At 33.9% G+C, this 21,660-nt stretch overlaps 2 protein-coding genes and 3 long non-coding RNA genes across 14 annotated transcripts in view; 2 read left to right on the top strand and 3 right to left on the bottom strand.

The window, feature by feature from the left end:
- The window catches only part of LOC124440879, a 35,186-nt gene extending 24,913 nt beyond the window's left edge, over positions 1-10,273 (bottom strand). For 3 of the 9 annotated variants that reach the window (XR_006946813.1, XR_006946817.1, XM_046991311.1), the window contains exon 1: positions 10,168-10,273. The gene's annotated coding sequence lies outside the window, so the exon portion shown is untranslated. Of the gene's footprint in view, positions 1-269; positions 2,241-2,430; positions 2,518-6,236; positions 6,477-10,167 lie in introns of those variants that run through there. The other 6 variants (XR_006946814.1, XM_046991305.1, XR_006946811.1 and 3 more) reach the window with 5 other exon arrangements.
- Positions 10,274-14,898: 4,625 nt separating this feature from the next.
- On the top strand, positions 14,899-15,476 carry LOC124441227. Its single transcript, XR_006946915.1, has 2 exons — positions 14,899-15,072; positions 15,191-15,476. It is a non-coding gene; the product is annotated as an uncharacterized LOC124441227 (long non-coding RNA).
- A 247-nt stretch (positions 15,477-15,723) lies between these two features.
- On the bottom strand, positions 15,724-17,180 carry LOC124440969 (G2/M phase-specific E3 ubiquitin-protein ligase-like). 2 transcript variants are annotated; one of them, XR_006946833.1, is made up of 2 exons: positions 16,408-16,504; positions 15,724-16,231 (listed from the first exon to the last, which is right to left on the bottom strand). XR_006946833.1 is itself a non-coding variant. In XM_046991397.1 (2 exons), exons 1-2 carry the CDS (start codon positions 16,611-16,613, stop codon positions 15,984-15,986), a joined length of 351 nt encoding a protein of 116 aa, XP_046847353.1. In that variant the 5' UTR covers positions 16,614-17,180; the 3' UTR covers positions 15,724-15,983. The 2 variants fall into 2 exon arrangements, 1 of the variants encoding a protein (XP_046847353.1); XM_046991397.1 differs by lacking the exon at positions 16,408-16,504 and adding an exon at positions 16,511-17,180.
- A 607-nt stretch (positions 17,181-17,787) lies between these two features.
- LOC124441182 lies at positions 17,788-20,296 on the bottom strand. Its single transcript, XR_006946898.1, has 3 exons — positions 18,738-20,296; positions 17,951-18,094; positions 17,788-17,823 (listed from the first exon to the last, which is right to left on the bottom strand). It is a non-coding gene; the product is annotated as an uncharacterized LOC124441182 (long non-coding RNA).
- On the top strand, positions 19,851-20,868 carry LOC124441092. Its single transcript, XR_006946868.1, has 3 exons — positions 19,851-20,147; positions 20,218-20,510; positions 20,589-20,868. It is a non-coding gene; the product is annotated as an uncharacterized LOC124441092 (long non-coding RNA).
- The last annotated feature ends 792 nt before the right edge of the window (positions 20,869-21,660 follow it).

The following is a 21,660-nucleotide window of genomic DNA, read 5'->3' as shown; positions in this document are numbered from 1 at the left end:
ATGATATGAGGTATAGCTCTATTGGTTAAGAACAGCTCATGTACGACGACAGACGATGTTAATGTTGATTCATAATGGTTTCAAAAAAGCTTGGCTGACTGATAATTATGCTAATAAACACATAACCCAGGCTGTCACATGTTACAGTCGTAAACAAAATCTCAGCAAACTTTTGCCATAAATATAAAGCAGTTTTAAAATTCAAAAGGAGTAAAGATCTTTTTATAAAGTCTAACAATGATCAATGATTACAGTACAATAGAACTTACCTAAATGAAGTCATAATATTAAACGTCGCTCGATTTTGAAATAGAAATACAAACAATTCTTTATGTTGATGATTGCACAAAATATGTACAAAGATATAACGCAGATTGTTCAATCAGTTGCATTTTTCATTGAAAACTTTTCAAGAACCTCAAACGGTAATACTTTAAATACAGACGAACAAGTTTACAGTTTGATTTTACATGACTGATTGTTACCGATTGTCGGAAACATCCGGTGGAAACTATCGGTATTCGCCGATTATTATTCGATGTCTGTCGTGAAAATGGTTTGTGACGTTTTAGTGACGAAGAAGGTTCATACGTTTGGAAGGGTCAGACCTGGAATATGACAACCGGTTATGATACCAATTTATAAATTTGGTGTCACAAATAGAAAATACGACATCGAAAAGAACATTTGTTCTAATTAGTAAATATTTCAATTATTATTATGTTCACGGCGCACTTGTACAAATTATAGATATTTATAGTTCATCAGGAATTGAAGAAAGATTTAAATCATACAATTCAATAAGAAGTTCCAAATATAAAAGTACGAGTAAAATATTAAATATTCAGTCTGACTTTCTGCTCCAGATTCCATTCCTTGATCCTCTGCAACGCTCTCTGCAACGTTTTGTGGACGGAATTATTTTCGTCTTGATGTACTTTCTTCAAGCTCTAGAGATTTTCCTCTCGTCCGTGTTTGATTCAAGTAAACTCTGGATTTTTTCCACCGTTTTTTGCCCTTTTCCTTACTTTGTATAAAATCGAATGTAAATACAGTTGACCAACTTTAACAACTTAAATCATTCATTCTGCCACAGCTACATGACACACCAGTGAAATGCAACAACCAGAGGGAACCGATATCCATTAATATCTTTCTGATGTGCCTCATGACGCTGTGTGTTTAATATACATGAACATGAATTTCATTCTTTAATCATGCATAACGGATGCAACAATCACTATTGTCGTGTGCATCATCTGCGAGGGGAAGTCCCCATACCATCATGCAACAGTAATGTGCACGGAAGATTCGGGAAACAATCCCTTTGTTTATACCCATCATGCACCCATTCATTTGTGTCGTTTCCGCTTTTATCTTTACTTTGCATAAAATAAAAATATATAAACAATTGACCAACTTCTACCACCTTACATCGTTTATTGTTGACATAAAAAAGCTTTTTCGGTGTCATTCCTCAGCCAGTGGCCAGTGTGTTGCCACTAGCCATTTACAATCCCACCTAAAGATATAGAGGTCATGACATTTTGAGCCTTCTAAACAATCACTAGCTCTATAATACATAGTAAGTATTTCAAATTGAAAATCAAGTCTATTTAATTGTTGCGAAAGACACACAAGATAATCCGTCAATGGCTGGAGAGAATTTTCTTTTTTTATCAGAAGTTGACAAATCAATGAGCAAAACAAAAAGGAAGGGAATTAAACAATGAAACGCAAAAATGTCTTGAAACAATTATTCAACAGCTGTGAAGCAACCAATTGAGACGTTTGCACAAAAGCAAGGAAACACATCGAAGAAAAGTTCAGCGAAACCAAAATGAATTGGTTCACACCAAAAATGGCGCGACGAGTTACAAGCGAACGACAAATCCTGTGCAAATTGTCCATAATATACAGAATAGTTCTTAGTTAAACAGTGTCGTTTTTTGTTACTGTGTGTTATGTGAATGTAGGACAGTGTATCATAAGATCTGTGGACAGAGCGTATTAAGGGAAGAAACAATATAATTGTTTTAGAGGAAAATTACAGAAAACACTGTCACAAAAAAATTCTTCAGTGTAGCCTGCCCTGGGTAAGCAAAAGTCCTACTTGACTAAATTGACTATGCAGTTTTCTTCTGTCGTGTGTAATGTCCGTTTCGTGTCGTGTTTGTGAAGAAATTATAAATATTGAACTTCGCTTTAGAAATTAGAATACACAAGTCATGAGCCACCAGCTCAATAAAACGTGTTTTCCAGAGAATATAATAACGAGATAATCATTGTCTCCAAGCAGTACGTTCTTACAAGTTAGTGTGCTATAAATATGGTTGATATTCACAGACATGGAAAATGAACTTCGTCGCTAAAATATAACATAGTAAAATTTTCTATAGGCAAAAATATCTCATAAGACATTTTACGTACTTTCAAGATCAGATACATAGCATTCAGCAACCTTTTCTTTACTTAACACTTCACAGTTAAATTTCGCAGTGAGCAGTGGACAAGAGCCTAAAATGCGAAATATTATGGCACGGAAGATTAAAATCATGGTTTACAATCAAACGGCCAGTTTTACGTCTTGCGGTCAATGTTATAAAAATTGGCCGTCATAATTAACTTGTTTAGAGATCAACTGTTTAGGAATGAAACAATCTAATGACAGCAATAATCACTTAACAATGATCTCGTTATTAAAAGGTCAAAAGCCGTGAAATAAAACGATTTGAAATGGATAAGTTATTCTGAAACATAGCCTTTAGAACAATGACTTTGAAATGCAAAAATTTCAATAAACCTTGCACTCACTGTCTCAAAGAGATGTGAAATTAAGTATGTGATGAGTAGAGTGTGGAAGGTTTATTGCAATTTTTATATCTCAAGATCACTGTTGTAAAGGCTGTGTTTCAGATTAACTTATCCATTTAAGATCTCGGAGCGATTATTGAATACCCGTTCATTTTTAAAGGCACCCTTACAGGCTAAAGTTAAACTAAAATATCGTTTAGTTCTCAATTATTATTTATCAAGTATCATTTAGTGTCATTTAATGGTCAAAATAAAGAACAAAGTATAAAGAACAAGGCATATTATATAAGTAGATGGTGAGTGGACGGGTATTCTATAACATAGCATTACGATCTTGTGGTGTTTATCACTAAACTAAAATATCGTTTAGTTCTCAATTATTATTTATCAAGTATCATTAAGTGTCATTTAATGGTCAAAATAAAGAACAAAGTATAAAGAACAAGGCATATTATATAAGTAGATAGTGAGTGGACGGGTATTCTATAACATAGCATTACGATCTTGTGGTGTTTATCACTAAACTAAAATATCGTTTAGTTCTCAATTATTATTTATCAAGTATCATTAAGTGTCATTTAATGGTCAAAATAAAGAACAAAGTATAAAGAACAAGGCATATTATATAAGTAGATAGTGAGTGGACGGGTATTCTATAACATAGCATTACGATCTTGTGGTGTTTATCACTAAACTAAAATATCGTTTAGTTCTCAATTATTATTTATCAAGTATCATTAAGTGTCATTTAATGGTCAAAATAAAGAACAAAGTATAAAGAACAAGGCATATTATATAAGTAGATAGTGAGTGGACGGGTATTCTATAACATAGCATTACGATCTTGTGGTGTTTATCACTAAACTAAAATATCGTTTAGTTCTCAATTATTATTTATCAAGTATCATTAAGTGTCATTTAATGGTCAAAATAAAGAACAAAGTATAAAGAACAAGGCATATTATATAAGTAGATAGTGAGTGGACGGGTATTCTATAACATAGCATTACGATCTTGTGGTGTTTATCACTAAACTAAAATATCGTTTAGTTCTCAATTATTATTTATCAAGTATCATTAAGTGTCATTTAATGGTCAAAATAAAGAACAAAGTATAAAGAACAAGGCATATTATATAAGTAGATAGTGAGTGGACGGGTATTCTATAACATAGCATTACGATCTTGTGGTGTTTATCACTAAACTAAAATATCGTTTAGTTCTCAATTATTATTTATCAAGTATCATTAAGTGTCATTTAATGGTCAAAATAAAGAACAAAGTATAAAGAACAAGGCATATTATATAAGTAGATGGTGAGTGGACGGGTATTCTATAACATAGCATTACGATCTTGTGGTGTTTATCACTAAACTAAAATATCGTTTAGTTCTCAATTATTATTTATCAAGTATCATTAAGTGTCATTTAATGGTCAAAATAAAGAACAAAGTATAAAGAACAAGGCATATTATATAAGTAGATAGTGAGTGGACGGGTATTCTATAACATAGCATTACGATCTTGTGGTGTTTATCACTAAACTAAAATATCGTTTAGTTCTCAATTATTATTTATCAAGTATCATTAAGTGTCATTTAATGGTCAAAATAAAGAACAAAGTATAAAGAACAAGGCATATTATATAAGTAGATAGTGAGTGGACGGGTATTCTATAACATAGCATTACGATCTTGTGGTGTTTATCACTAAACTAAAATATCGTTTAGTTCTCAATTATTATTTATCAAGTATCATTAAGTGTCATTTAATGGTCAAAATAAAGAACAAAGTATAAAGAACAAGGCATATTATATAAGTAGATAGTGAGTGGACGGGTATTCTATAACATAGCATTACGATCTTGTGGTGTTTATCACTAAACTAAAATATCGTTTAGTTCTCAATTATTATTTATCAAGTATCATTAAGTGTCATTTAATGGTCAAAATAAAGAACAAAGTATAAAGAACAAGGCATATTATATAAGTAGATAGTGAGTGGACGGGTATTCTATAACATAGCATTACGATCTTGTGGTGTTTATCACTAAACTAAAATATCGTTTAGTTCTCAATTATTATTTATCAAGTATCATTAAGTGTCATTTAATGGTCAAAATAAAGAACAAAGTATAAAGAACAAGGCATATTATATAAGTAGATAGTGAGTGGACGGGTATTCTATAACATAGCATTACGATCTTGTGGTGTTTATCACTAAACTAAAATATCGTTTAGTTCTCAATTATTATTTATCAAGTATCATTAAGTGTCATTTAATGGTCAAAATAAAGAACAAAGTATAAAGAACAAGGCATATTATATAAGTAGATAGTGAGTGGACGGGTATTCTATAACATAGCATTACGATCTTGTGGTGTTTATCACTAAACTAAAATATCGTTTAGTTCTCAATTATTATTTATCAAGTATCATTAAGTGTCATTTAATGGTCAAAATAAAGAACAAAGTATAAAGAACAAGGCATATTATATAAGTAGATAGTGAGTGGACGGGTATTCTATAACATAGCATTACGATCTTGTGGTGTTTATCACTAAACTAAAATATCGTTTAGTTCTCAATTATTATTTATCAAGTATCATTAAGTGTCATTTAATGGTCAAAATAAAGAACAAAGTATAAAGAACAAGGCATATTATATAAGTAGATAGTGAGTGGACGGGTATTCTATAACATAGCATTACGATCTTGTGGTGTTTATCACTAAACTAAAATATCGTTTAGTTCTCAATTATTATTTATCCAGTATCATTTAGTGTCATTTAATGGTCAAAATAAAGAACAAAGTATAAAGAACAAGGCATATTATATAAGTAGATAGTGAGTGGACGGGTATTCTATAACATAGCATTACGATCTTGTGGTGTTTATCTCTAAACTAAAATATCGTTTAGTTCTCAATTATTATTTATCAAGTATCATTAAGTGTCATTTAATGGTCAAAATAAAGAACAAAGTATAAAGAACAAGGCATATTATATACGTAGATAGTGAGTGGACGGGTATTCTTTAATCCAGCATTACGATCTTGTGGTGTTGATTACTTTGGTAGTTGTGGTTCGTATGGCATAGTAAAAAGTGTCAAATATGAATATAATAATGTATAAAAAGTCATAGCCACCTTTAGGACTTAAGGCAAGTTTGTCACAAATAGAAGATTAAGAATCAAGTGAATATTGCGATAACGCGACTTCCGTATGCGCTCGAAAATCTCGTACACTTGCACAGTTTTGCGAACGTAGCATTTACGTTATAATAAATAAAGTTGCCTTCAAAAAAAATAAAAAACATTGTCGTTAACTGATAGAAATAAAGGTTATACGTATTTGAAAATTTTCGCAGTAAAAGCAAAAGCAAGGCGCAAACTCAGTAAATTTATGAATATTTTGCACAAACCTTGTAAGATCAAGCACAGAATGTATTGGTTCAACTTTTTCTTCGTTCGGTACTGGTTCTTTCACGTTAACATTTCCAGGTTAAATGCAAGTAAACAAATTACTCCCCAAACGTTGTAATCATAAGATAATACAGCAATGTTCTTCTTCCCAATTTCCCGCTCTGTTTTGACTCCAATTCAGCGACTGCCAAAAGCAAGCTGGATACAATCAAAGGAAGAACCAAAAGTCTGAAAGCTCTCACCCAAATCTCACGAAGAAACGAAACGTACATTCCATATTTCTTCGGTGTTGGATCTATGGACGACTGAACATTTCCATGTAATAAAGCACCAAGTAAAAATCCAGAAAGTACGCCGAATAAAATGAAAAATAATATCATATGTTGTTTTGTATGTTTTAATCCATTGTAGCAACGCTTTCTTGAAGTCATTGTCGAAATCTTGTAGCCCTGAATACAATTCAAAGCAACAAATAAACACTGAATCTCAACTTCACAATTCGCAATAACAAAGACTATAAATATACCGCGCCATTGACTATATATAAATATTCAATACATATTAGAGACTTAGGTCACGTGTTTTTATTCCCAGATTTTAACAGCCAAGGGGGAAATCCCTTTTAAACGCTTTGAAATAAGTGGAGAGAAGGCTAAACTAATTCACAAAACAAAAGCTATTCGTTGTCATCACAATAGTTGGAAACTTGTGATAGGAAAAAATAAAATAGAAATCACTATAGCTCTTACAAACAGTATTTCAAAACATTCTGTTTTTTATCGAATCTATAACTGGCAGTAAATACTAAAAGATTTGTAAACTTGGCAATGGAAAAATACATAATTGGTAGTGAGGATGGTTTGCTAAAATTAAAAAATTTCACTCAGTCGATTTCATCGTGAAGACAATGTCTTACGACTCAAACTAGCATCATAAATAATTTCTTTGGAAACAATTATATGGAACACATTTAATATAAACGACAACTTTTTTGAAAATAGACATGTTTCGACATCTCATGATGCCATCTTCAGTATGAGTAAAATAATAGGTGATACAGTGTTTATATAAATATAATATGATACATAAATTACAACAATAAAAAGGAAATAAGATAAATTAATGAGGAGCGTCCGAGCGTATTATAAACTATATAGGAATTATATAGGAATGTATGAGTTTATATCAGTGGTTTATACATTATAACGCATGAAATGACAGCACTAAAAAATTACCATTCAATAAATATTAATAATTACATTAATAAAAATAAATATTATTAAGAAAGAGCTTTACAAAAACGTACAAATTATTTTAAATTGTTCATTAGTACATAAGATTAAAGTATGCCTTTCTTCCATTGATTATTGAAGGGTAAAAACAAAATATTTTCTTGAGTTCTTGCGTTTTACACAAACCTATTTATCATATAAAACGTACATGATTTATTTCTCTTAGTATAAATCATTTTACGTTGAAGTTGACGAATCTTTAAAGTTTTTCTAAAGTTGATGGAACATTTAAAACCAAATCTTCGTTCAGCATTTCCATCGTACATCCATCTCCTCTTGTCAAGTCTTGCAGGTTAAACAAAAACTGTTCAGGAAGCGTTTCTTGAATGGGTAAATTTGGAATTGGTTGAGTATTTTCACCATCTTCCATACTTTCATTTTCTAATGCATTGTCGTATCTTTCGTTGCCATCTTCTAGCCCATCACAACCATCTTTTTTGACGTTATTCTCTCGTTCAACACAGGATTTTTTACCTTTGTCGGTCATCTTTTTGTAAAGGACGATCTAAAGATAATTAGATTAGGAAAGAGGCATAATCTGGATAAGCATAATCTAAATAAGTTGGCTATTTGGTATTCTAGAAAAATAGCCAACTTATTACGAATTTCAAATTTAACCACTCTCAAACGGTGAAACTATAGATTTCTAGAAAAATTATCAATGGTAATGCACACCGTCGCCTCTGACGGAGCAATTTTTTCTGGCACACTTTGAATGACGTCACGTTCGTGATCTACTTACCCTCTCCCGCTGTGGAAAGTTTGAAGGATGGCTTCCAGTTCACTATTATAGTTTATTGATTTCAGCTAAAGTGCGCAAAACTAGGCATGGCGGATAAAACAAATGATATTTCGAGAACGCTGACAGAAGCGATATGAAGGGTAATCACGCAAACTTTGGGTACAAGAGAGGTAAATGAGCGAGTTATTTCGCATTTAGTTTATATCAATCCAACAGTAGTCTGTCTTTGTTGATTTGAAACAAATTTAACAGATAAGCGTTGAGCACGAGACAAATGATCCACTGGTCATTCAAACCTGTGGCTTGCTACATAAAATCAAAGATATTTCGTTGGTTCAGGTACGTTGACTTCTTTACCGCAGACCCCTGGGTTACTAGCTTACTATGTAAAAAGTCAACGTATCTGGACAGGCTGGACTGTAATAGAACTAGCATTAGAACTGTTTTGGCTGGGGATGTCATCAGCCGTTGATGCTTGCTGATTGAGAAAAATACTTAAAATCTGAATCAATGAAATATCTTTGATGTTATGTAGCAAGACACAGGTTTGAATGACCAGTGGATCATTTGTCTCGTGCTCAATGCTTATCTGTTAAACTTGTTTCAAATCAACAAAGACAGACTACTGTTGGATTGATATAAACTAAATGCAAAATAACTCGCTCATATACCTCTCTTGTACCCAAAGTTTGCGTGATTACCCTTCATATCGCTTCTGTCAGCCTTCTCGAAATATCATTTTTCATATCCGCCATGCCAACTAATTCTTATTCTAGTCAATCACAGGATCGTGTATGATAAAAATAAAACACAGCAAGTTTTAAAACAAACCACAATCATTTTTGCTTCATCTTGTTCTTCTTCATCATCAGGATTATCATCATCACCATCAACTTCTGCATTTTGACGTTCGAGTTTTTCCAGTTCCTTTAACACATAACCCTGGCTGTCACATGTTACAATCGTAAACAAAATTTCAGCAAACTTTTGCCATAAATATAAAGCAGTTTTAAAATTCAAAAGGAGTAAAGATCTTTTTGACTTTAAAATTCAAAAATTTCAATAAACCTTCCACTCACTGTCTCAAAGAGATGAGAAATTGAGTGTGTGATGAGTAGAGTGTGGAAGGTTTATTGTAATTTTCATATTTCAAGATCATTGTTGTAAAGGCTGTGTTTCAGATTAACTTATCCATTTAAAATCTCGATGTTCTTATTATGATCTTGTAGCATTACCTTTGCTCTCTTTGGTATGGTTCGTATGTCATAATAAAATGTATTTACAAATAATATCGTAAAATGTATTTATTATCATTTCACAATAGTGAAGGTGAATGGGTTATCTACACACTTAGAAATCTCCAAACTTGCACAGTTTTGCGAAAGAAGCATTTACGTTCTAATAAAAAAAGGTTTCTTTAAGTAAAGTAAAAAGCCGACAAATATGACCTTATGATTCATGAAAGCCTTCTTATATCGAAACTTAAACCCTCTTTTAACACCCAAGGCAACTCAATCCCCCTTCACCTTCTTTAATATACCGCCCTTCTCACTTCATTCCTTCAACTAAACTTCCTACTCTCCTCACTTGTAATTTAACACCCTGTAATATATGCTTGTATTTAAAACCTCATGTATATAATTCATCTCAAATAATCTGAAGATGTCTTAAGTTAAAGACAAAACGTAATTATTAAAAAACCTTTTGTCTTTTTTTATTTTATTATTGCGATGGCTTTTTTAAATGTCTTATGTTGGGTTATTATGCTCATATTGAAAAAGTAAAAAGCATTGTCGTTAAATAATAGAAATAAAAGTTATACGTATAAGAAAATTTTCGCAGTAAAAGCAGAAGCAGGGTGCAAATTTAGTAAATTTATGAATATTTTGCACAAACCTTGTAAGATCAAAGCACAGAAGGTATTGGTTCAACTTTTTCTTCGTTCGGTTCTGGTTCTTTCACGTTAACATTTCCAGGTTAAATGCAAATAAACAAATTACTCCCCAAAATGGCAGCCAACATTGTAGTCATAAGACAATACAGCAATGTTCTTCTTCCCAATTTTCGGCTCTATTTTGACTCCAATTCAGCGACCAGCGACTCCAAGCCGGCTGGATACAATCAAAGGAAGAACAAAAAGTCTTAATGCTCTTACCCAAATCTCACCAGGAAACGGCACATACATTGCATATTCCTTAGGTGTTAAATCTATGGACGACTGAACAAATCCATTGAATAAAGCACGAAGTAAAAATCCAGAAAGTACGCCGAATAAAATGAAAAATGCATTTCAATTTCAGCCAATGATAAGCTTAACTCTAGATCACGTGAGATCAAGTTGGGGAATTGTCGTTATTTCGCGAATGTAAGTTATTGGCAAATGGTGAAAAAGATTCTTTATTAAAATTAGCACATAGACAAATCTTTACATTTTACAGACGTAATGATGTGCCCAACTTAAGCCAATTTAAGCGTGGTATCAAAATAGCACTATTTTAATTAGTTTCATTTTTAGCATGTTAATTTTAATATGATGTATTTTTATCTTCATATTTTTCGATTTGTATTCTTTTTCTTTTTCTTTTTAAGTAGTTATATTATATTTAATTCCTTTTTAGAGGACCCCTCTCTAAACCACTTTTTAGTGATGTCTGCATCCTCAATAAAGATTAGCTATTAGTAATAGAGTCCATTCTATCTAAATAGTTATTTTAACAAATTTTAACTCCATAATTTGTGCATTTCTACATTTCTACATTTCTACATTTCTACAAATAAGATATTTCTACACATACAGTCACACTTACAGTTCATCAGGAATTGATGGTAGATTTAAATCATATATTTCAACACTAAAGTCCAAATATAAAACCTCAATTAAGATATTAAAAAGTTCAGCATAACTGTCAACGTTTGATTCCATCCCTACTTGATCTTCTACAAGATTCTCCTGCAGAACGTTTTCTTCGTGGGAATTGTTTTCGTCATGTTGCTCATTTTCTAGTCCTTCGTGATGTTCGTCTTCATTTCTATTCTCATCCTCATTTGATTCAAAATTGGAATTTTTATCGTTTTTGTTCATATCTTTATTTTACATATGCTAATGTGACTCGCAAACTTTACCAACAAATGTTGCTTTCGATGAGGAGGTGCTCCGTCACAAGCCAGCTACCACTTACTTTGGTGTAATCCAAAGGTCGTCCTTATACATCACTGCCTTGCAGAAACTCAGAGACTCAGCAAAACTGTTCACGTGGCCAATCACGTTCATCCAGTCGAATGCCAATTGCAGAAAAGACCAGAAAGCCGGAAATGGCAAAATGCCAAAATTGGGAAAGCGAAACATTTTTAGTAGTGATGTGTGATGTGCGTGTACAACAAAAACAGTCCTTCTCAGGACTATACCAACCTGGACGATCTACATCTACAAACATGTAACGATACTCCCGGGTTCAAACCATTTATTTTAACCAGTAAATGGTTTGTGAACTTGGCAATATTTAGGTGTACATCAATCTATGAGGACAAAAGTCGACAATTCTTCCAACATTCGCTAACCTTTGTGTCGAATCACTCGAATGTATTTGGATTTATCTTACTTTAAATTTATTTCTATAAATGTGTTTCTATCAATGCATTCACAATTTCAAACTTGTCAGATTTTTCGTTATACCGCACTGAAGATGGCATAAGTTTGCCGAAACATGTCTGCAATAAAAAACTTTAAAAAACTTGTCGTTTATGTTAAATGCATCATTTCAATCGTGCCATTACGAAATTAGGGAAATTAGAAAATTATGTTAAAATGTGGAATTTGTTTGTTAAGATCTGGTTTTTGTTTGCGTGTGTCTAAGGCTTCTTTGAGTTTTAGAGAAAATTGAGTGTAATATTCAACTTTGTCTCCATCACACTTATGATATTTGCCGTGTAAATATCACTAATATTTTATCAAACCTTTTCCTTTTACTAATTAACACGTATCATGCATCCTATGATAAATTCAACATTTCAAATAACTTTACTTTATTCATTTCAATCGTGCCATTGCAAAATTATGGAAATATTCATATAGTTGTAAATATAGGGGAAGCCCCTGATCATGATGCAAAAAATTGCGCATGAAAAATTTGATGTTTGAAAATTTAAAAAGTTGAATGATTCTGAAAACAGTTTATGTAATTTAATTTTTGTTCATTATTTTATTTACTTAAATCGAAATCAAACTAACGTGATTGAACAGTTAAGGCTGAAACACACTAGGCAATCGCTTTAGTCGCGTGTCTGAAGGCTGAATGAAACACTCTATAATAAAATTTACAACTTCCTCATTCCGACGATTCCGTTTTTTTCGCCAACAGTAACAAGACACAACTTTTTATGTCGACGTCACCGAAATACACGACGTTCTAGAAATCATTAAATAAAAGACCCTTCAGATAAACTTGTCTATGCCAGTATTCTGTTGTAGAACCAAAAGTGAAATTAAGATATGATCTTTGCACTTTGCTGGACAATTTAAGCAATTGTCTTATGACCCTGAGAAATTCAGGTGACTCAACGGGATTCGAACCCATGAATTCTGCGGTGCCGGTGCAGTGCTCTGACCAACTGAGCTTTAAAGTCACACAGTGGAGAGCAGGTCAATTTTGTTGGGCTGATGTTTTCTCGTGAAAGGAATGTCATATGAAAGAATTCAATTTTGTTGGGCTCACGTTTTCTCGTGAAAGAAGTGTCATATCAAAGAATTCGTGAAAGGAATGTCACATGAAAGAATTCTTTCATATGACATTCCTTTCAAATATGTCCAATAGACTCAAGTGAAGGACTTCTAATAATAGTTACCCAGTCAGACAGAGCAAACATTCCTTTCATGTCATATGAAAGAATTCCTTCATACGACATTTCTTTCATATGAAAGAATTCTTTGATGTAAGTTTTGATTTATTATTATTAAACTTAGTGAATTTGTAAAAAATTGCGGGATTTCCATTGCGTAGTACAAGCTAGTTTTGGCTTTTCTGACGCCTTGACGCGGTTTATCAATTTCCTACCTTTCTTAAAGGACACATGCAACATAAAATTCGGATTGTTATTTTTGTACTTTACATAAAGGTATAGCTCCAACTAATAGTTCACCAAAGTTTGAGACTCAAAGGATAAATTTTTTAGAAGATATGGAGGTTTAAAGTTGATGCTTTACTAATAACGTATTGAAAATGCCCGACGAGCTAACGACGGCTACCGATTGGAAAAAGGTCGTTGTGACTTATTAGTTGACATTAGCTAAACGCGGTCAATTACGCGCTTCGTTCAAAATATATTGGCAACTTCCTTGCCTGCATTAACAACACGACAATTTAGCATTGAAAATATGGTTTATTGTGCCGCATTTAATTGTAAAAACGGTTCTTCTAAGAACCATCAAACGTAGCAAAAGATTTCTTTTTTTCGTTTCCCGAAAACAAGCGCATGCGCATACGGTGGCTCACAAGGGCCACCACACAAAATAAAAATATTAATACACACACAAAATAAAAATACTCACACAAAATACATTATACACACATAAAATAAAAATACACACGCAAAATACATTATACACACACAAAATAAAAATACACACACAAAATAAAAATACACACACAAAATAAAAATACACACACAAAATAAAAATACACACACAAAATAAAAATACACACACAAAATATGATTGCGGGCGCTTGCAGTGTCGGCTTACTCGGAATTGCTCGTAATTGATCGTTTTTGTTTTCAAAGTTCTAATGGTTCCAACTTCCAGAGTACATAATAAAATTCATTGATTTCACTGTGATCAATTATTTCAAAGTTGCTTACGATATTGCTCCCCGTATTCTGGTTAAAATTAAGGTTAATGTGTTGTCCTAGTTGCGGCAACAATTCCGGCTCAGGCTCGGAATCAAACACGTAGTGTGATGATTGTTTATCAGAGCAAAACATTACACGCTTGATAACAGGTTATTTCAATCGTGGTTATCCGTATGGGGCAATCGTCAGACTTTTGCAAACCTCCGGTATTCTGATGTCTATACGGACGTTGAAGCGCCGCTTCAGATCTTTGGGCTTAAGACGAAAAGGACAAGTCTGGACGACTGTCTGGCTATCGAAGTATTTGGCATGCATTAAGACTTCGTCATGGTATAAATGTGAGTCGTCACGTAGTAGCCAGAATTATGAAGGAAATCGACCCAGATGGCGTGGAAACAAGAAAGGCCAGACGATTACATCGTAGAGTATATAAAAGCCTAGGAGCAAACGCTTGCTGGCACCTCGACGGTAAGATTACATTAATGTACAGTTTCTATGAATTTTTATTGAAACTTATAGATAATGGGGAACAGTTACCCAAACCTAGCTTTTTTGTAGCACATTATTGAGTGCAAATGTCTAACAAACTCTTCTCTTTTTAAGGATATGACAAACTCAAACCATATGGGTTTGCAGTACATGGTGCTGTTTGTGGTTACAGCAGAAGAATTCTGTGGCTTGAGGTTGTCAGATCAAACAAAAATCCAAATGTAATTGCAGAAATATTTCTTAATGCTGTTAAGGAGTTTGGAGGCTGCACATTGTGGGATAGAAAATGTTTTATTGTCTGCAATGCAATGCTACCTGAGAACTGCTGGAGATGATGAATGGGCAGGGGAAAAGCTCATGTTTATGGATCCTCTCTTTCAAATCAAAGAATTGAAGCATGGTGGTCTTTCATGAGACGAACTAGATCAGGCTGGTGGATTGACTTTTTCCAAGATATGGCACAAAAAGGTTTGTTAGAGTTGGGTAATACCTACCACATGGAGGCACTGTGGTTTTGTTTTAACATGTTATTGCAAAAAGATTTAACAAAAGTAAAAGATCACTGGAATAGCCACTACATTTGTAGGTCGCAACATGAAACCGTATCAGGAGTTCCAGACATTTTGTTCTTTCTGCCAGAATACTATGGGGGTGAAAACTGCCTAATAGATATTTCTGCTGATAAGCTGAGTGAAATGGAAGAGAGAATTGACCCATGCATTTGTGAGGACATTTACAAAGAATATTTTGATTATGTCTTGGAAAACAAAAATTTGGCATATCCTGCAGACATAAATGAAGGATTCGAAATTTTTCAACATTTAATTAATGTACCACAATGAAGTTAGTGTTAATTATATAGATTATCACACCACATAATAAAAGTTAAATAAAGTAAATGGTTTGAACCCAGGAGTATCGTTACATGTTTGTAGATATAGATCGTCCAGGTTAGTAGAGTCCTGAGAAGGACTGTTATTGTTGATGTTGACTGACATTTCAACAACCTTAGCAATAGGCATCTTCAGAGTCAAATCGAAACGTCAGTCAACATCAACAACAATAGTCCTTCTCAGGACTCTACTAACCTGGACAATCTACATCTACAAACATGAAAAGTTACCATGTAAGATGTATTTGGCATAATGATACCCATGTCGCAAAGATGAAATAGAAATATACTGTTGCAAAAAGGCTTTTGCAACCAATTGCAAAGCAAATAAAACTATATTATGAAACATGATTTGTTGTAAATTGTTGAATACCATTATGCTAAAACGTAGCATTCCGCCACTAAACTTAAAATTTGGTGTTATAAACACGTTATAAGAACTTTGAACTAATTGAATATGTACTTGTTATAAAAAACTGCTAAAACTTTATGGAATCCCAAAAGGTGAATTTAAAATTCCATCATCCATTTTTTCTTTAAAACTATCATATTGCACTTCATCCTTTGAACCAGGGAATAGAGGGAGATAAAGTGTGGTATCACACATGTTTGATCTTGGACGAACATCTTCCCAAAAGCATAGTGAAGGCATTGGTGTAAAGCCAAGAAGTGGGATGTCATCACTTCCTGTTGCAAAGATTAGTACATCTCCCAAAGTAGCACCACATCGTCCAGCTAAACAGAGAGCAATATACTTGTTGATGTAGCAACTAGCAGTGTTTAATTTCTTCGATTTTTCAACTGCAGAAATAATAATGCATACTTACAAGTTCTAACTTAACATCTTAGTACTACAGGATTATGTAAATACTGTAAACTAGAAATATAGTCAATGAACTACCTTACATTACCTTCGCAATCTTGCAGATAATCCCTCCAATGCATAACTGCAAGTTCTTGTCGGGGGTATTTGTTACTTCTAGGTTCATAGAAACTACCTTAATGTAATCTTACCGTCGAGGTGCCAGCAAGCGTTTGCTCCTAGGCTTTTATATACTCTACGATGTAATCGTCTGGCCTTTCTTGTTTCCACGCCATCTGGGTCGATTTCCTTCATAATTCTGGCTACTACGCGACGACTCACATTTATACTATGACGAAGTCTTAATGCATGCCAAATACTTCGATAGCCAGACAGTCGTCCAGACTTGTCCTTTTCGTCTTAAGCCCAAAGATCTGATGCGGCGCTTCAACGTCCGTATAGACATCAGAATACCGGAGGTTTGCAAAAGTCTGACGATTGCCCCATACGGATAACCACGATTGAAATAACCTGTTATCAAGCGTGTAATGTTTTGCTCTGATAAACAATCATCACAGTACGTGTTTGATTCCGAGACTGAGCCGGATTGTTGCCGCAACTAGGACAACACATTAACCTTAATTTTAACCAGAATACGGGGAGCAATATCGTAAGCAACTTTGAAATAATTGATCACAGTGAAATCAATGAATTTTATTATGTACTCTGGAAGTTGGAACCATTAGAACTTTGAAAACAAAAACGATCAATTACGAGCAATTCCGAGTAAGCCGACCCTGCAAGCGCCCGCAATCATATTTTGTGTGTGTATTTTTATTTTGTGTGTGTATTTTTATTTTGTGTGTGTATAATGTATTTTGTGTGTGTATTTTTATTTTGTGTGTGTATAATGTATTTTGCGTGTGTATTTTTATTTTGTGTGTGTATAATGTATTTTGTGTGTGTATTTTTATTTTGTGTGTGTATTTTTATTTTGTGTGTGTATTAATATTTTTATTTTGTGTGGTGGCCCTTGTGAGCCACCGTAGCATGCGAGATATTTGGATGGAAAAAATCCGACGCAAAAATTTGAAGCCAACAAAGAGCTCAAAACTGTGCTCACAACATTTCGAGAGTTCGTGCTTCGTGCAAAATTTTGAAGCGATGCAATCAGTAGGATGGACAGCAGGACGGCTTCGCCTTAAGAAGGATGCTGTACCCACGATTTTTGAATACTCTGTGGAACCCACAAGTGTAGCATCTAAAAGGAAGCAGCCAACAAATGTTAGAACTGCATTTGAGAAGAGACGAAGGCAAGAGGTGATTATTATAGTTATAGTTAGCAATATTTGTTTACATTTATAAAAAACTAAGCTATATAGCATTACCAAATTGTGGACAATTTTATAATTTTAGATTATTGACGACGTTCTTGCAGAACATGACGACTTTCTTGTAGGCGACGACCACGATGTGTCGACATCATCTCGAAATGTTTGTGCGTTTTACCTCAAAGGAAGTTTGTCTAAGATAAAGATGTCAAAATATATGTAGACAGCGAAACACAAACATATACAGTGGTAACTAATTCAGACTAATGTCGTTTGATCTTTTCTTTGTTATTTTAACTCATAGAAAATTCCTTAACGTACCTTAGAAGCGAAATGTGAAATGCCAAGCAGCCATAACAATCCGTCCGCAAAAACACGTAAGGTCAAGAACCACTCAAACAAAAGTGCCAAATATGATAAGTAGAGGTATAAACTTTCATGACCACACAAAAGCCACACTCGCACCTAAAAGATAAAAACATTGTTTTTACTTTGGGAAAAACAATGAAGCATCAATAAAATGCAACTAACGATTCAACATTTCCAATTCTGTGAATGTATTTATCTTCGCTTTCCGATGACGGAGAATAGTAATGACCACCTTGCGCGTTGGCCAAAGGCTCAAACATGTAAGGTTGTAGCTCATTGTTATTGATGACAATATCATAATCGGCTTCTCCTTCAGAAGAATCCATTAATTTTTGATAAATAAAAAACAGTAATAGCAAACTACCGAAAGCCGTGCAAGCACTGCATGCCAGTCGTAGAACGATACAAGAACGATGCTTGTTTATGTCAACTAATACGTCACTCTTTCACAGTTCCCAGACTTAAACAATCTCACGGCGTTTTAGCAATGGTCATCGAATATCGTGTTTTTACCGATTATAACCCTAAATATCTTTTGAAATATTTTGCGGACGACTTTGAAACTTGGTACGTCTTACTTTCACGCTATAGACATTACAATAAAATAAAGGTGTCTTCAAACTGGCATGTGTCCTTTATTAATAGAAATAAAAGTTATACGTATAAGAAAATTTTCGCAGTAAAAGCAAAAGCAGGGCGCAAACTCAGTAAATTTATCAATAAAGTCAAAAGCACCAACCTTGTAAGATCAAGCACAGAATGTATTGGTTCAACTTTTTCTTCGTTTGGTTCTTGTTCTTTCACGTTAACATTTCCAGGTTAAATGCAAATAAACAAATTACTCCCCAAACATTGTAGTCATAAGACAATACAGCAATGTTTTTCTTCCCAAATTTCCGCTCTGTTATGACTCCAATTCAGCGACTGCCAAAAGCAGGCTGGATACAATCAAAGGAAGAACAAAAAGTCTTAATGCTCTCACCCAAATCTCACCAGGCAACGACACGTACATTACATATTCCTTAAGTGTTGGATCTATGGACGACTGAACATTGCCATGCAATAACGCACGAACTAAAAATCCAGAAAGTACGCCGAATAAAATGAAAAATGCACTTCAATTTCAGCCAATGATAAGCTTAACTCTAGATCACGTGAGATCACGTTCGGGAATTGTCGTCATCTCGCGAATGTAAGTTTTTGGCAAATAGTGAAAAAGATTCTTTATTAAAATTAGCACCTACACAAGTTTATACGTTTTACAGACGTAATAGAGTACATTCTATCTAAATAGTTATTTTAACAAATTTTAACTCCATAGTTTGTGCATTTCTACATTTCTACATTTCTACAAATAAAATATTTCTACATATACAGTCAAACTTACAGTTCATCAGGAATTAATGGTAGATTTAAATCATATATTTCAACACTAAAGTCCAAATATAAAAACTCAAGCAAGATATTAAAAAGTTCAGCATAACTGTCAACATCTGATTCCATCCCTACTTGATCGTCTACAAGAATCTCCTGCAGAACGTTCTCTTCGCGGGAATTGTTTTCGTCATGTTGCTCATGCTCCATTATCATCATCATCAACCTCCACCCGTGGGGCGGGTAGCTGAATGGTTAATTGCGTGAGCTGTAAGCCAGACGGCGAATTTAAACGAAGAAGTTAGTGCAATCAACTGATAAAAGTGATAAAGCTGATAAAGCCACATTATTCAAGATCATACTATTCAATGGTATGTTATAATTTACATTTGCGAGATGGCAACGAAGGTCACATCTCAAGGGCATGTGTAGTGTATCTCAACCACTTACGAAACAGAGAGCCTTTGTGGAGATCAGAGCCTTCATCCTCATTTGATTCAAAATTGGAATTTTTATCGTTTTTGTTCATATCTTTATTTTACATATGCTAATGTGACTCGCAAACTTTACCAACAAATGTTGCTTTCGATGAGGAGGTGCTCCGTCACAAGCCAGCTACCACTGACTTTGGTGTAATCCAAAGGACGTCCTTATATACATCACCGCCTTGCAGAAACTCAGAGACTCAGCAAAACTATTCACGTAACCAATCACGTTCATCCAGTCGAATGCCAATTGCAGAAAAGACCAGATGATCTTGAATAATGTGGCGTGGGTAAGATCTGTGCAGTATCCTAGCTTTTAATTCTGTCCTTCTTAGATTTACAAACATTATTTTATTTTAGTATGCGTTTGTTTTACTGGTTGCTAGAGATTGTATTAGGAGAATTTAAACGAAGAAGTTAGTGCAATCAACTGATAAAAGTGATAAAGCTGATAAAGCCACATTATTCAAGATCATACTATTCAATGGTAATTTATAATTTACATTTGCGAGATGGCAACGAAGGTCACATCTCAAGGGCATGTGTAGTGTATCTCAACCACTTACGAAACAGAGAGCCTTTGTGGAGATGCAATATCCAAACATGCAATCGAAGAAGGATGGCCTCGCCATAAGCGTCGTTGTATACCTTCAGTAAGTACCGTTTGTCTTTTTTCTGTTCCTTAGGGTGTTTGTATTAACTTTAACAGAGGCGTCGATTTTATTTTTTAGAAAAATGTGATAACTGTGATGATTATCTTGTAAAACCCTCGTGTTGGCATGTATCGTCTCATAAAAGACCTTATCGAGTAAGTTTTAATTCGTTTGTAGTTGTCGTAAAATGTTTTTTTCTATGTAATATTACATCGCTTACGTATATGTATACAGAAGTGCTAACATGTAAGCAGTAAATTCATACGTTTTTCTTAGATTTCTTTCAGAACAATGTGTAATGGTTTGACCTTACGAATCGAACGGGAATAAATAAAAATATATATTTACAAAAGCTTAACGACTCGTGTTTCAAGTTTGTTCTTTTTATCCGAAACAAATATTTTACGCCAATCGTTACAAGTGTATTTTAGTATCTCAAGTCCATTAACGGGTGGCTTGACATCTTCAATGCTTTTCATAAAATCTTTGATCACAATCTCTTCGGACACATTTTTCAAGGCATCATCAAAATGCAACAACATACGCTCGTCATGCTCCATCATGAGACAGTCATGCTCGCGTTGAGAGTGGTGATCAATCATGCATCCATTGCAGTTCTTATTTACTTCAGCGTTTATCATTGCAACAATTTCTTCAGCATAGCAGTCTAAAAGTTTATTTTCTAACAAACTTTGACGTAAAGTTTTTTAATCTTTTCTGACTCCAAAGGCAATTTGTTCATTCTTAATGCCTCATCAATGTCTACATTCAATTCCATTTGTTTCAAGAGATAAAATGTAAACCTTTCGATAAAGTATAAGCTATAAAATGCAATTACCTCGTTTTCTACCGTTTTTACCTTCGATTGTGATAGGGAAACGGATCTAATGTTACTTTGTCAATAGCATGCAACTTCCAGCTTTGTCGTATTTCCGATTTTCACGCCATCCAATGCCATGCCACAGAATGTATATATTCTGTGGCCATGCCTTGTTTATTAACGGTGCGGTTTACATGCGCGCGCACCGATCAACTTCAGGGACTGGAAACTAACTGGCACGGGTAAGAGCTCTGTGACAAAAGTGTGACAAAGCTGCACCTTATCTACTGGTGTACATCAATCTATGACGACGAAAGTCGCCAATTTTTC

Source organism: Xenia sp. Carnegie-2017, unplaced genomic scaffold, assembly GCF_021976095.1.
Source record: "Xenia sp. Carnegie-2017 unplaced genomic scaffold, XeniaSp_v1 HiC_scaffold_1, whole genome shotgun sequence".
Taxonomy (NCBI): domain Eukaryota; kingdom Metazoa; phylum Cnidaria; class Anthozoa; order Malacalcyonacea; family Xeniidae; genus Xenia; species Xenia sp. Carnegie-2017.
This window is presented reverse-complemented; position numbering and strand designations above follow the sequence as displayed.